At 45.8% G+C, this 15,623-nt stretch overlaps 1 protein-coding gene across 1 annotated transcript in view; it reads left to right on the top strand.

Annotated features, from left to right (window-relative positions):
- MDGA1 (MAM domain containing glycosylphosphatidylinositol anchor 1) overlaps positions 1-15,623 on the top strand; it is a 139,715-nt gene that overhangs the window by 45,217 nt on the left and 78,875 nt on the right. The window contains exons 2-5 of the mRNA XM_066180403.1: positions 2,601-2,740; positions 5,480-5,654; positions 10,030-10,226; positions 13,067-13,199. Coding sequence (XP_066036500.1) covers positions 2,601-2,740; positions 5,480-5,654; positions 10,030-10,226; positions 13,067-13,199 — 645 coding nt within the window. The remainder of the gene's footprint in view (positions 1-2,600; positions 2,741-5,479; positions 5,655-10,029; positions 10,227-13,066; positions 13,200-15,623) is intronic.

The following is a 15,623-nucleotide window of genomic DNA, read 5'->3' as shown; positions in this document are numbered from 1 at the left end:
GCAACACAGGTGAAGTAATGGAAGTGAAATAGACAAAGGGAAGAGTGAAAGTTGCACTGCACACTTTGTGTACCACATGGAGTACTGTAGAGAAACTTAAGAGCAACATTTAACTGGGAGCTAGAGCTGCGGATCAATATTCTGATTCTCCATGGCGTGTCTGGAAATTAGTTCGTACAGCAAGGTCATGTTTGCAAAGGGAGAATAGAGCCACAAAATGCAGCCCAGAGACTGTAAAGAGAGGTTATCAGAGCTTTGCTGCTTCAGGGTGCCAGGGCCCTGCTGAAATGCAGGCAGTGCAGTTTGGGGACTGGGGGAATGTGGCATAGGATAGGAAGGGATGGAGTCTCTCTTTCAATCAGCACAGATCTATCAGCATCACATCCTGTGTCTCAGCCCTGTAAGCAGTGCTCTGCAGTACAGTGGGCTAAAGGTGTTGTGGCCGATCTGTGGAAAACTGATCTGAGGGCTGAAACGGCACAGGAGGCTGTCATTTAGATTAAGGTGTATTAAGGTGTATTAGCAAAGGTTGTAGGCTTCTGAATTCCTCCCCTGCGACTGTTGGCTTGACAAGCATTCATGATGTCTTTTCCTGATAAAATACATTAATTAATGTATTAATGTATTTACATATCTGCGTGTATGTCCACACATGTATGTGTGCACAAGCACACAGATGCGTGTAAGCACATAAACAGGTTTGTGCTTTCTCCTCTGTTCAACAAGACTCTGCCATCCAGGCAGGGGAAGGTCACTCCTCTGCTCCATTGTGTCAGTGAAGCCTTAAACAGTGAGTTTTGGCATTCCATGGTGCCTGAACAATGCAGGCATCTTGGGAGGCCTGCAGAAGGGGAAGGCAGTAGAGGCTGAGGGATTTGTCCATGTTTGGGCCATCAGATTATTCAAATAGACATGTTGCTTCTGTTTGTCAACAGTTTGGAGAGTAATAATGATTTTAACAAAGTGCCACCATGCTGGAAAGACAGAAGAGGTGGAAAACTGAGAGATTGGCTTGCTGTGTGTGCAGTGCTGCTGCCTGGATGTTGGGTGGCCACGGCAGGCTATAAAGCCCCAGCAGCAAGGGCAGTTTCCCACTAGCCCTGTGTCCACTCTCGTGTCCCTCCTGCTTGGTCAGTGAATTGTGGTGACACCAGTTTATAAAGGTGGATCTCAAAGGGAGATCTTCTCCACTGCCTGAGCCCAGCTTGTCCTGTTCTCTGTACTGCTGGTGGATTAAACCAGCAAAAACCACTTCTCTTGCCCAGGTGATTTGGTCTAGGGCATTTTTGTCATGCCAAGGGAATGCAAATAAATTTTAAAAAGACAGTCTTTGAAGCTCAACTATCCTTCAGGAAAAAGTGGGTGCTTGGTTCAGCTATAACAGGTTGTGCAAAATTTATTCTTGTTTAGGAAGGCTCTCTAAGGCTCATTGCTTTAAAGCCTTTGATCATCTCCTCTGTGGTTTGTTCATTTTTGTTATATTCCACTAATGGGAGCTAGAGCTGTGACTCCAGAGTCGCCTGAAAGCGTTCTAGCAAGCTAAGTACCCCAGGGGACTGTCAGTGAGACGCCAACTCGTAGACATGTTTGTGCGGTTCTCTGTGTCTTGAAGTACAACTGGAGTTTCCCCCTCAAACAAGTGAAGGTGTGTGGCTGGGCTGTGCAGTTACCTTCAATTCATCTCAGCCACTTCTCTGATCACACAAATGCTTTGGAGTAGGGAGCCAAAGGCTGTTTGCACAGAATTTCAGAGCAGAGGCTTTTTTTCTTTATAAAATCCTGTTCTACTAGAGCTTGTCTCTTCCTGCTTCTCATCAGGGCTGTTGTGGGATATAGGAGCTGTTTGGGGTCATGACATTTTATAACTTTGTTTTGGAAACTTTCTGTTTATGTACTTTTCCACTGCACTGGTCTTCACCGATTTTCCTAGCTGGACTGGGAGTAATTTGTCTCCATTAGTAGCTGTAGGTGGAAAAATCCCTGCAGATTATGGGGTCCTCTGGTCCTGCAGAGGCTGTTTCCCCTGGCTCAGGGCTGAGACAGGCTGCTATTTAATATGGGAAAGACTTGTTTTTCCTGCAGTGTGTGCTATGCCTGTTCTAGGGATGTGTGCTAATAGCTGTACAGAGCTTCAGGGCCCTTTCTGACTCTGCTCAATAGTTATCCCAGCCCCCTGCAAGGTAAATCATAGTAATCAGGCTTATTTTAGAGAGGCATAGAGCAGTTGTGATTAGACCAGGTCCCTGCTATAGCTGTTTGCACATACTCCTTTCTGGGAGAGATGACAGCAGGAAATTTTTAGTCCTCAATCCATGCAGGAGGGTCCACGACAAAAAAGCTCCATATTGTGCTTTTCAGTGTCTAAAGCTGCTCATCCCAACAGAACCAGTGGTTTTTAAATACTAGTTTATATCAGTCACTCAGGAAATGGGGAAAATTGCTTAATAATATATCTTCTAAGACCTCTGTGACTCATTCCCAGAACTGCCTGTTTCTTCCGCTCTGTGGCTTAGGAGGTGGGAGAAACCACCCTGAGCAGTGGTCATAAGGAGATGGAGTATTGCTCGTTTCCATCTTTACCTCTTCTTTCCTTTCTACAGCTCCTGCTCAGGCCCAAATCATCCATGCTGGGCAAGCATGCGTGGTGAAGGAAGACAACATCAGTGAACGCGTTTACACAATTCGGGAGGGGGACACGCTGGTCCTGCAGTGTCTGGTCACAGGACACCCCCGGCCACAGGTAAGCCTTCAGTCTTGCCTGTCACCCACGCCTGTAACCCGTGCTCCCCCATGGCGCTTGTTTGTAGTCTCCACATAGAGGAGAATTGTGGGAAATGGGGTGTCCAGCTTTCTCCTACATGTTGGACTCGGGTAGGGATGCCCCATTCTGCAAGCACTTAGCTTGTTAAGCTATGAAGCATTTAATCTTGCTTTCGTGGAAAACAGTCCACAAAGCTTTGCAGAAGCTTACAAAGACCTTCTACTTGTCTTCAGTACGTGAAGTCCCTCCAAAAACTTAAAGGCCAAACTGAAATCTCAAATCTTTAACCCTCTTACTACAAAGTAGGAACATCCTAGAAGATGCTTCCCATACGTGCTTGCCTTAGGCATTGCATCTGTACATCCAGACCAAGTTCTCTGGATGTACAGCCAAGGGAATGCTGCTTGGGGGAGTTTGGGAAGTTGTTGGTAGTGCACTTCAATGAGCCCTGCATAGAGCCTGCTGTTCGTTCCTTTGTGGCCACCAAGCAGAGGCAGAGTCAGACTTGCAGCACTGGACACATCCATGCCCTGGTCAGAGACACAGTCCTATGGGAAGGTACAAAGCTGAGCTTGGCTAATGGTTGCAGTCCTTACCTGGGGTGCCCAGAGGTTTACACAGCCTCAGACCCGTGCAGCCACCTCAGGACCCTTCAGATACATAAGCTGGGTGGTTCAGTGTTAGTGTGGATATGTCCATAGAGGTACTGGCCTAGAGCATGTCTCTGCCAGCTCTGCGACGGAGTGTGGTAGGAGTGGCTGCTGGTGCATGCTGCAAGGCTGGATGTGCCAGAGTACACCCAGGAGAGCCACATGTGATACATGCCTTGGCCCCGTTCCTCAGTCCTGCCAAAAATATTTGTGGCAAGACGCCATGCATCTTCTTGCACCAGTCAATGCCTCTGTGGGCTTGCTTGTGAGGAGCTACTTGGTGACGAGGTGATGACAAAGCAAGAATTTCAAGTGGTTTTTCCACAATAAAAATAAAATTACCTGAGCCAAGTCAGCAAAAACAACCAGCCTAGGCTTGTGACAGCGATGGGCAAATTATACCCGTATGCATCAGAAATGGGGAATTTGGTAGTAGTGGCCATGCCCAAGGTTGTTGAATGTGTGGAAAGGTCGTGGCAGGTTGCAGGGATTCAAGCTTGAGTAGCTAGAGAGATTTCTGGAGCAGAGCCTGTTGCAGACAGCATGCTAGTGGGCAACACTCTGGCTTGTCGTTGCCCAGACCTGCACAGGGGGCAACCAGAGCCTAGAACCAAGCATGACCAGGGAGACTGGAGCCTGCACATATAAAACGTGGCATGCATTTATTTCTGCCCTCCCTCCTAATGGATTGATTTCTTCCCCAGCTAAGCTCTTATCCTAACCTTTGTTTAATCTTCTCTTTCCCTTTCTATCAGCCAGTCATTAAAGCATGAAAATGTGGCCAAAATACTAAAATGAGATTGTGATTGAAAAGATTAAAGAGCTGGCTGAAGTGTCCTTCAAAACAGGAGATTCCTAGAGTCTTGGGGCCCTCAGACAATTTCATAAGCCTACAAAGGCTGAATAAATCCATGGTCGATAGCTCCAAAAATCTGCTCAGCCTGGTGCTCTGGGATGGGATGTACACACTCCTGCTCCTTCTAGACCATCAGCATGAATAGGTGATGGCAGTGAGCTTTAGGCAAAATCTGACAGAGTGACCAAGGTATTTGGTCGATCTTCTCTATGTCTAATGCTCAATTAAAGCATCTCTTCTTTCTGCTGGCTGATCTTGCTGGATCTCAGTTCCAGAGTCTAAATTGTCCCAGAGCAGGAGGCCAGTGGTCAGCAGCCTTTAGAAGGGAAGTTTCAGGTATAGGAAACCAGTGGACTGAGAAAATCTGTCTCTCTCTTTCATTGTGTGGAGTGCAGAAAACAAGGGGGAAGCTTGTACCGCCACTGCGAGGGCTATACCTCATTCCAGACACAAGAGAAACCCTTCAGTCTTTGGGATTGCTGTCTTCTTGCCACCACTCACCATGGAATTTCATGCAGCTCTGTTACCCCTGCAAGCCAGGATCTTAAGACATGTAACATAAGAACAAAGAAATGAAAAGGTGGCTTGAAATCTGAAGGGATTTTTTTCTTTTTTTTTCCCCCTGTATCTTTAAAAACAGTGGAAAAGCTTGTGTACGCAAAAGGATGACTTACAAAAAAGAAATACACGGGGTTCCCAGTGGGAAAGGGGCAAGAGTCAGATAGCAACTGCTTTTTCTCACTCATGGAAGAGCAAAAAGCAGAAATAGCCTTGCTGTCCAGAAAAAGATGAGTGTGGACTGCAGTAAAAGCTCTGTAGCAGTGAGCTGATGTCTGCTGTAGTGTCGTGGCCTACCAGCCACATGGGGTTTCAAGGATGAATGCTGAAAGTACTCTGCTGTGCAGATAGTGGCATAAAACTGAGCAAGCTGCTGGGTTTGAAGGATCATAGCAGGAGTGGCAAACATGCAGTGTGTGTCTGAGTTATCCTGGACTCATGGATGTGGGAATTGGCAATGGACCAGTACCAGCAGCTGGGCTACTGAGACATACTGAGATCAGTTGCTGAGCTTTGCTAAGTCTGGTGGTGCTGTATGACCTCTTTATGGAAGTAGCTATGGAGGAGGGGGAAGAGCAGCAAAGGGAGCTCTGCTGAATCTTGGGATCTCTATTATGTGTCCCTGATTTAATTTCTCTTGTTCTTCTTGTGCAGGTGAGATGGACCAAAACTGCTGGCAGCGCGTCGGACAAATTCCAAGAGACGTCAGTGCTTAACGAGACCCTTCGGATTGAGAAGATCCAAAGGCTGCAGGGGGGCCGCTATTACTGTAAAGCAGAAAATGGGGTTGGGGTCCCTGCCATCAAGTCCATTCGAGTAGATGTGCAGTGTAAGTCGTTTAGCGGCAACCCAGACCTTCCCACAGTTCTACTGCATGTCTCTGCCTCGCTGCGGGGCCAGCAGGGAGCTGCATTGCCCTAGGGCCACCTGCACCTGATTCAGGAGCAGAGGGACTGGTGTGGTCTCCCCAGTGTCTTTTTTGCCTAGGAGATTAGATCCATCCCTGCAAAATATAGCTCTGCTGTCCTTGTGAGTCATTCTTACCTAGGTGTCCTGATGTCTGTCTCTGATAGGGCTCCCTAGCATGTGTCTGGGATGGAGCATTGGGCATGGCTTCTGCTTTCTTCATCTTCGTTTTGAAGCTGACAGAGCTTGAAGCAAGCAATGTCTCTTGAAGTTGGTAGTGCCCCAGATGTTGGGGGCATTCCTGAAACCAGTGTCTTGTTCCCAGTGTTGCTGCTTCTGTAGCATGCTGGAAACAGAGCTGAAAACTCTGGAATGCAGCTGAGGAGGCTGAGCTGTGGTAGGGTGGATGTGAAGGTGACTCAACATTGCCCTGGGTGGTCATAGTGCCCATAATGTGAAGGTGACTGAACATTTCTCTGACTGGTACCCATCCTTCTTGAGTCTTGGAGATGCTGCTGGTGGTTTTCCACCTTGGGCTTCAAGTTTTGAGGGTTTCTCTTCATGTTTTTTTTCTTGGACTTAATGTTTATTCTTGGGCTGCTGTGGTCAAAAGGGAGGGAAATTAAACTTACTCCATAAGGCCCAAATGGGAGAAATCCAAGATTTAATATCTAGGCAACTGGTTTTGCTCTCTTAGAGAAGATTACCATTACACGGTCCTTGACTATCCACTATTCCAATTTTCTCCAGCCCAACTAACACCAAATACCTCTCCTCACTCATCTGAGAGGAGGTTGATGCTAAAAGGTTGTAAAGTATGATAAAGCAGCTGAATCTCTCCCTGAACATGTCATGAGCTGTTCTACATTCTTTCTAGCAAGGAGGTCCTTCCTTCCGAGCTGAAGGGCACTGTGGTTGTCTGTCAGTGGAACAACCTCCAAGCTTCAAAACCCCAGTGCCTGCCTAGAGTCTGGGCAGACCTTTTTGCTGACAGCAACTGCTGCCTGACTGCTTCCTTTTAATCCTGCTGTCCAGCCCAACTGTGATGTGACTCTCACAAACTGTGCCACAAACCTGGGCATCCTTAGCTTTTGACAGGTTCATGATCCACTGTCATACTATATGGCTGGGAGTAGCTCCCATCTGTTCCTTCCTTCCCCTACCCTTTATTGGAATAGTAGTGTGGGCACTATCCTATCTAGGCTGTGGGAATGGATTTCTTCAACAGCAGCCACTGGATAGGATGAGTGTTTTTTCACTGGCATTGCATCACTTTGTTTAGAGAAGTTCTGGCACCCACCCTAGATCTGCTTGGCTTCTCTGCCTGTTTCTTCTCCTACATGTGGTGGAGGCATATGATAACTCTCCATTGCAAAGGATATTTGGTTTTCTCAAGGCTCAGTGTGGCACCTTGCCAGGGCTTGTGTCTCTAGGAACAGGATTGTGCCCTGAATCTTTTCATGCCCTGAGGGTGCTCCTGCGGTGCAGGCTGGAGCTAGAGTGATGTAGTGTCCCGTGGTCCCTCATGCAGCTCTGACCTGTAGAACTGTGGGGCTAATGGTGTGGCCAAGGGCTTTCTCATACTAACATCTACTCTGCAGATGGACTTGGTACTGCACCTCTGTTCTGCTCACTTGGTTTTTGGGGAGGAGAGACTATTTTCTGCTAGTATTTGCAGTAGGTACAAGGGAACACATGGGAAAAGCCACAGTTTTTGTTGAACGCTCACCCAGGCAACCTTCAGCTGAATGAACCAGAATTTGAAAAAAAAAAACCAAAACCAAACCCCTTTATTTCCTGCATCCCATTTTGTAGTTAGAGGTAAGTAATCACCCTTATGTGTACCTTGGTGTCCTTGACAGCTGCTGCTAGTCCTCAGTCATGCTTTTAGTGTTCAACAGTGAGGTTGCACAGAGAACATCGTTGGTGCCAAGAGGATATTAAGCTGGAAACACTAACCCATGTAGCATGATATTCCTCTGCCCCAAGTGGGCATCAGTGAGGCTTCAAAGTATTGGTTAGATACTGGCAGAGAGGCAGCTGTTGTTCTGAGCATTTCCATGTGGGAGAGAAAGAAAGTAAACAAAAGAAAAGAATGAATGTTTACAAGCTTTTATTGTGCATTGAACATCCCATGTGATCATCTCCATGAACAGCCTTGGGCCAAATTTATCATTTGAGCAGCTCACTGGCATCAGTGGCATTACTCATACACCAAGGACATACACATTGTTGTAGGCCTTATTTTAGCTTTTCTCAGGAGAGCTAGACCTAGAACTGACTGCTACAAAAGAAGGCTGAAGGATTCAAAGGAGGAAAGTTTTAGCAACCAAAGAGAAGGTGGTGGTTTTTTTGTTTGGGGAGTAGCTGGAAACAAGAAGACTGGAGTGGTGAGCTGCTTCTTTGGTTAGTGAGGGAAGTGTTTTACCTGCAGAGAAACAGTCTCAGAAGGATGGTAGCTACAGAATCACTCATATGAAGTTTGAACAAATAAAGGAGGGTTAAGGACAAAGAAGGAGGAAAAGAGGAGAGGTTGTGTTCAGAGTCCTGGTCCAAAAGAATTTGATGTTCAGTCATCCTATGGCCACATGAAGACAGCATTGTATGGAGAAAAGACTTTTTTTTCCCGATCTGCATGTGTTTTCCTTCAGCCATGGGTGTTTTTCACTTGGCAGAATATTTTTTCTGGGATATATTTTGTGTCTTGTCATTATTCCATTAATGACTCTACTTATATCTCTGAGCTATGGTCAAGCAGGCAAATTTCAGGTTGCGTAACAATTGCTGTCTGCTGAGCACAGAGCTCATTAAAAGACGTGAATCCAGAAGTTGACACTTATGATTCAGAAGAGACTATACATTGTTTGGATGACATGTTAGCAGAAACTAATCCCTGTGTCCTTCTTCCTTTCTGGAAGTCAGATCTCCATATTTCCAAATCTGTAAAATGAAATATTGTGAGAACTAGGTGGCATGGGAGGGCAGGAGGTGATGAGAGCATTAGCATGTGCAGAGGATCATGCTGGCAGCACAAGAGGATACTGGTACAAGTACCTCGGTTTCCTGGCAGCTGAAGATAGGGTCACAACGCTCCTGAAAATATAGAACTGCTTCAGCTTGAGCTCAAAAGGTGTCTTATAAAACATACTTGAAGACACAGGTACTGATTTCCATTTCAGAGGGCCGGTTCTTGTCAAAAAGGATCTTTATATTTAAACCTCAGTTCCAAAGTAGTTTTTTGACGAGAAAGATCCACTGCCTCTGAGGTGTCACCCATGCTACCTTGATGTTCAAACATTGATACGTGCTGAAACTTGCAAGAAAATCATCCCTTTTTAGCAGGTGGACAACTGTGGGGGGGCAGTATGCCCTCTGTGGATGGAGAAAATCCTCTCCCTGCAGGGCTATTGCTTCTGTCCTTGCAAGTATAGCCACTGACAACCATTGATTCAGTCATGGTGGCTGCATATCTGCTGCAGGTACAATAAGGAAATTGAAAGGAGCATCTTCTGTAAAGAAAAAGAACAGAAGAATCTGATCAGTTTAGGGAGGGGTAATGGAAGTTGCAGTGACTAGAAGTGGCTGAAGAAGGACAGTTGATACAGGCTTCGAAGAAAATACACAGAGGGTATTTAACAGGAAGAGAGAGAAATTATACATACCTATTACAGTGTTTTGCATCTCATATTCCCATGATTCCCCACGAGGTTTGCACTGTCTAGAAGACTTTCCAACTCAGCTCCTTGATCTTGTCCTGATTTTTTACTTACATTCCTTGTATTGAAGATTCATCATGTCATTTGTACGGACATCTCACAGACATGGGCTAAGCCCCAAGATTTCAGGAGGGATTTGGGATCTGGAAAATGCAGAAATTATGATGGAACAGAGCTTTTTCAGATCCTTCTGACCTCTCACTGAAGTAGAAAATGGTGATTTTTGTCTAGAGGGATGCCATTGGGGAAGGTGAGGCAGCTTACTGCCTCTGAGACACACGTGGCAGGCAGATGGTTTTTTGAGGACTGCACGGTGATTTGCAAGCCAGAGACTGCCTTCTATTCCCTGAAGGTTTGTGTGGTGAGCGGGAGAATTCTGGCTTCTCCTGTCTGTTCCCTTTAGATATTGGTTGTTTTACCTGCCCTCAGATCAGCTCTTAAATCAGCAGCTGTCATGATACACAAGTGTGGGACCTTCCCCTGTACTCAATGGTACCTGGAGCACCATCTGTGCTCTGCAGGCTGTACATGCAGACCAAGCTTTGCTAACAGTGGCTGCGACCCTCCTTACCTCCCTTCCAGATCTAGATGAGCCTGTTCTCACCGTTCACCAGACCATCAGCGATGTACGTGGCAGCTTCTACCAGGAGAAGACCGTCTTCCTCCGCTGCACTGTCAACTCCAACCCACCAGCCCGCTTCATCTGGAAACGGGGAGCTGAGATACTTTCCCACAGTCAGGACAATGGTGTGGACATCTATGAACCCCTTTACACACAGGTGAAAATAAGCAAACCTCTGCCAGAGTGTCTCACTGATGCAGGGCACTGCAGTGAGTGGTGTTTCCTTCCCTACATAGATTATGATGCTGGGGAGAGGGTGCAGGCCACTGCAAGGAGCGCTGCCTCCAGAAGGGCTGGTAGATCTTCCTTCTGCATGCAAATTCCCAGGGTACAGGAGGAGCAGAGCAATAGGGGGGAATGTGGCCTAGGAGGGCCTTTCCCTTTTTTATCACTGTCCCTAAGGCCAGTGACACAGCTCCCCTGCTGGGGTTATACAGCTGTTGGATGGCTGAGTCTAAAATCCAAACCCCAGGATTGGATTTCCTCTATCTCCCATCACTAATTTTGTTTTTCCTTAATTGAGTGCCCAGGCTCCATATATCAAGGAAGGGCTTCCTGTTTAGCAGTGTGAGCAAATGGCAGGCATTGGTCATTGCCTTGAGCTTTTTCTAATGGCCACAAGTAAAGGGGAGCACAACTGCCTGGGCACTTCCTGATTGTTGTCCTGTGACAAGGTGTCCACATCTTTTCTCCTTCTCCTGCTTGCCTGTGTTGGACTTGCCCTGCGCAACCAGGTTTCCCCTGTAAACACCACTTTCTTCACAGTAATTAGCCTGCCAATGCAATGGGAGATGGAAGGGAACTTTTCTTTTGCCAGGGCACTCTGGGCATGTTATCCTAAGCTGAGCTCGGGATCTGAATGTCCTTTAGATGCTAATCAGCCCTAGTACTTCCAGCAAGGCTGCTAGGGAGCACATGGCAAGGATGGGTGGGAAGGGAGGGCTGAAAGGGCAGCTCCCCAGGGCACATGTTTCATCCCAAGCACCTTCCTGCATTCCCAAAGCTGGACCAAGAGCACATTCTGCCTGAGTTTGATTTCTGAGTAATGCCCCAGGCAACCTTTAAGTTAATGTAGTCATGTTCATATTTTATTGAAACACACCATCTCTGTAGGTCATAGAAATGGGCATCCAAATGGAAATATTCAGGGGAATGAGGAGGGAGGAGAGAGCTGCAGGTTAGTGGCAGATTTGCAGAAACACTGTAGGTCAGCGCTGCTGTTTGGCCCTGAAGACAGCTTTGTCTGTGTGCTGTGTGGCTCCCAACTAGGACATCCCTGGCCTTGAAGGAAGCCACCATGGGCTCTTCTACTTTTCATAGGCTCAGTGTAATTGATAGGAGATGTTGCCTAACGAGAGGATGTCTTAGGACTTGGGATATTTTCTCTAGCTAAATAAGGCATCTGGCAAAAATTCACCATGTTGCAGCATTAATGTTTAAATGACCCAGCGTGCTGCAGCTCCTGTCAGGCAATATTCCCAACATGATGGGTCATTCCCAGCTCTAAAAGGGGGTGTTGGGGCTGCTGTGCTCAGCCAGGCATGCCCTTGCAGTCTTCTCCTTAACACCAGCATAAGCCTGTAAGTTTGGGTTGGTAGGAGTTGAATTTGACAAAAACACAATTCCTGCAACACTGTTGGAAGGGAGAAATCTTGCTGGAATGTTTAACAAAGTACCCTTCACTGGAGTTTGCAGTGTGGCCTTAGAGATGAACCTCTATCCAGTGTCAGGTTTGAATAGGCTTTTACATTAAAAATGAGGTGAAAACTTCACTGTTTAAGCTTTTCAAAACTTACTTGCACTGAGGGTTTATACACATATACCTAAATTCACTAATCAATAGAGAGGATACATCTGACCCTGTAAATATGTAGATGACATGCATATCATAAATGACATAATTCATGCCGTAATTCGTGTGGCATAGCAACAATGCTCAGGGGACAGGACTTTCCTAGGGTTATCAGTGTCCTACGTTTTGTCATTCTAATTTACTCACTTCACATCCTTGTTCTCTGCATATTAGCATTCCTGAACTCGTTGTCCAGTCCCTTGGGGTTGTCCTCAGGAGGATTTGTCATGCTGACACCTCCTCACACTTGTGGGCAGTTATAGAATGGTTTCTCCAAAAGAGATTTAGACAAACACAAGGAGAACACAACAGCAACAAGCTGTCACCAGAAGACATATGAGTTGCAGGGTGTGCAAACCTTAGGATGATTCTCAGAGCTTTCTGCATTCCATAAATAAAAGTCTACAAAACACCTCTATTGTTAATGTAACAATTTGATTCTGTTTCTATAACAAGCCAGTAACTAATGGAGTGCAGGCAGTGATTTTATTTGTTATCTTAGAATGAGAGAAGGCTATCAAAGTCTCTGCAGTCACTCTGGATTTACATCAGCATAAATGAGATTAGAATCTGGAGCAAAGGGATCAGAAAGTTTTGGAAGTTCTTTGAGTACTTCTCTGAATCTTTTGTTCCTCCTGTACTGCAGATTTTTAGAGCATAACTGTTGAACTTGTCATATTTAGGCCAGTATTAATGCCTCAATCTGCTCTGATTTACTTTGGCTTGGCAATGTTGAGTCCCCAGTGACTTCCTTTGGGTTCCTACTGACATCTCGGAGTTAGCTCCCGGGGTCTGTTCTGGGATGGTTAAGGTTTGTCGTGTTCTACAAGATGTTTCTGGCAGTTGTTGATGAGAAATTATGCCCAGATCTGTTTGGCAGTGCTTTCAGGTCATGTCAGTCAGTTAATGGCTGTTTCATGAAACCCTGAAGGTGAAATGACCACTGCAAACATTTTGTGTCTCCTTTATACAGAGCTGGGGGGGGGGGGGGGGGGGGGGGGCTTTAAGTCTGCACAGTTCCCTAAGATTTTCATGGGAGCTGCAGGTAATCTGTAAACTTTGAGACAGGATATGGGATTGGAATGATGATCTGTGCTTTAGACACCTTTGTCTTTTTTTTTGGCCGTATTTTTCCTAAATCCCAGGGTGAAACCAAAGTCCTGAAGCTGAAGAACCTTCGACCCCAGGATTATGCCAGCTACACGTGCCAGGTGTCTGTCCGCAATGTCTGCAGTATCCCTGACAAATCCATCACCTTCCAGCTCACAAACACCACAGGTAAGAGGGGACATGAGGGGTCCCTACAGCCCTCTGACCCTTCACCTGCTCAACAGCCATTACTCCTCCAGGAGGATAAGACAGCACTCTGTCCAGGGCCTGCAGCACCTCGACCTCATTTACGTGGCTGCTGGGATTACAGATCCTTCACGTGCAGGTCTTGTGGCCGGGGCTGCTCTAGTTTCTCATAGCACTACATGTAGCCACTGCCTTGGCCGGACCTACCATGAGATCATTAAAACAGACTACATGTAGGTGTTGAGGCACTATGTAGCTTCTAATTCCTACACTGTTTTACTTATTTATAATTCTAAGTGACTTTAAAAATAGATTTGATACAGTCTGGAGTGGGGCAGTGCTGCAGGAGATCTTACAAATAATTCATCCATGTGTGACTCCAGCTTGGTTTGCCAGGTTGTGCTCTAAGCACCTCCCAGGTAACAGGCTCTGCTGGTGCTCATGTTTGTGGGAAGTATACATCTCCAGTGCCTTCCCAAAAAATAAATTTTGCACTCATATTCATACTGGGAGAGCTTGAGGGCACTTCCAGTTGGGAGCAGATACAGTTTGGTGCCTCTTGCTTGATGTGCAGTAAGTGAACAATAACTGAGTGTCACTTATCAAATACTGGCATGGACTTGATTGCAACCTGTCCATTAAAAAAAAACAAAACCATACACACAATAAAAAATCCCTACCTGCAAAGCCCCCCATGTTTGTTGAGTATTTGCCAATAATAAGTAAATATCATGAAATTGCTTCCAGCCCTGGGGTATTCCATGATCAGAGAGAAAGACATTGTAGCTGTTTGAATTATTCACCTCTCTGATATAACACAAAGCAGTTTGCATCCCTTGTGTCATCTTTGTGCAGTGGAAACAGAACTTTTTCTGATGTTGTTAACTGTTGACAGGATATTGTTGATACTGTTTAAATTATGTTTATTGATCTGAGTTGAGTTCCAAGATGCTGAACAATAGATGCCTCATTTTATGTAGGAAGGAGAAAAAATAATGAGCTTAAGAAAGTGAATTATAGCTAATGTCAGAAAAAAGTATTCTCTTTGTAGTAAGATCTCTGAACATGCCTCGAACAACTCACCCCATTAGCTGAATTTCTCTCAGGATGAGAGTGTAGCAAATGTTGAAATATTCCCTTTAAAAACTTCTGTTCATGATGAAGAAAGGGATCTTATGCAGCTCTTCTTCCCTGTGTACCTTTGCCTTTGAAGAGTTAGAAAATCAAATTTCTCTTCATGTCCAGTCCTCCTGCCAGCCCAAGCTCAGGGAAACTACTCTTCATTTCAATCCAGCCCCTGTACTAAATGAATGGGGAAAATGTATTTTCAGGTTGTATTTGATGACAAGTCAGCGATATGGCTCAATTTGCACCAGCTTCTTAAGGACATCTATCTAGGGTTTTTTTTTCCTGTTTTTTAAAATATAGATGCATATTTATACATAGTTACATACAGTGGAGCCTGGCACTACAAGCCCAAAGAGGCCATGGAAAATGTGTTCTTAGCAAATTGTATTAAAAGTTGGCAGTGAAAATGAAGCTGGCATTGCAGTGTGAGCAGGGTTTGTGTTAAATAGCACGACTATATTTAACATGAAATATTATATGGGTTACTTGCCCTGTAGGTAGTATTGTGCATAGATGAGGAAATATTTAAATGAAATTCTTTAATTCTCTCCTCTTTTGCCTAGGTCATTTCTGTTCTGCTTGTGCTTTCACAGCTTCTTTAAACTTGGCTGTGCCAAGAATCCTGAGCAGCTTCACTCAGGATGTCTTTGCCTTTATAACTGAGAAGGGCCCAAAGGGTGCTGAAAAGCTTGGAAATTTCTCTCTCTTAAATATTTATAGTCCAAGCACTACAGACCTTGAGGGAATTCGTGGGTCAGGTCAGCTCAGGCCAGGGGAATCTCCTCAGCTCATTTGCTATTCCTCAGCTGGCTCCTCAGTATCCTTTGGGCAGATCATAGTCTCTGGTAAGGAGATAGACTTCTCCCAAACTCTGTTCAGCAGCTTGGGCCTTGCAGCAGGGAATGGGTTCTTTGTCTGCAACCTTAGTGGGAAGGAGATGTCTCTGCTCCCTCTCTGTTCTGCTGCTGTTGCCTGGCTCTAGAGCAGCAGGTTGGGTCCTCGGAGCCACAGGACCAGCTCAGCACCAGGCTCAAATCACCTGCTCCAGCAGGGGCAGCCTGACTTTTCCCCCTTCCTCAATTTCTGCAAAATTAAGCAGCCCAGCTGGTTAATTCTCCTCCAGTTTTACTGCAGCAAATTGGACTTCAAAGGGAATTGAAAGCGATTCTTTGTTTTTAATGGTCCCCTCGCTGCTCGGCAGACTCCGCCAGCAGGTTTTCTGAGCCAAGAACAAAAGGAATTGCCACAGGATACAAATAAATGAGAATCATCTCCTGC

This window comes from Chamaea fasciata, unplaced genomic scaffold (genome assembly GCF_029207755.1).
Source record: "Chamaea fasciata isolate MVZ Bird 193981 ecotype frontalis unplaced genomic scaffold, bChaFas1.0.hap1 SCAF_3, whole genome shotgun sequence".
NCBI lineage: Eukaryota > Metazoa > Chordata > Aves > Passeriformes > Sylviidae > Chamaea > Chamaea fasciata.
This window is presented reverse-complemented; position numbering and strand designations above follow the sequence as displayed.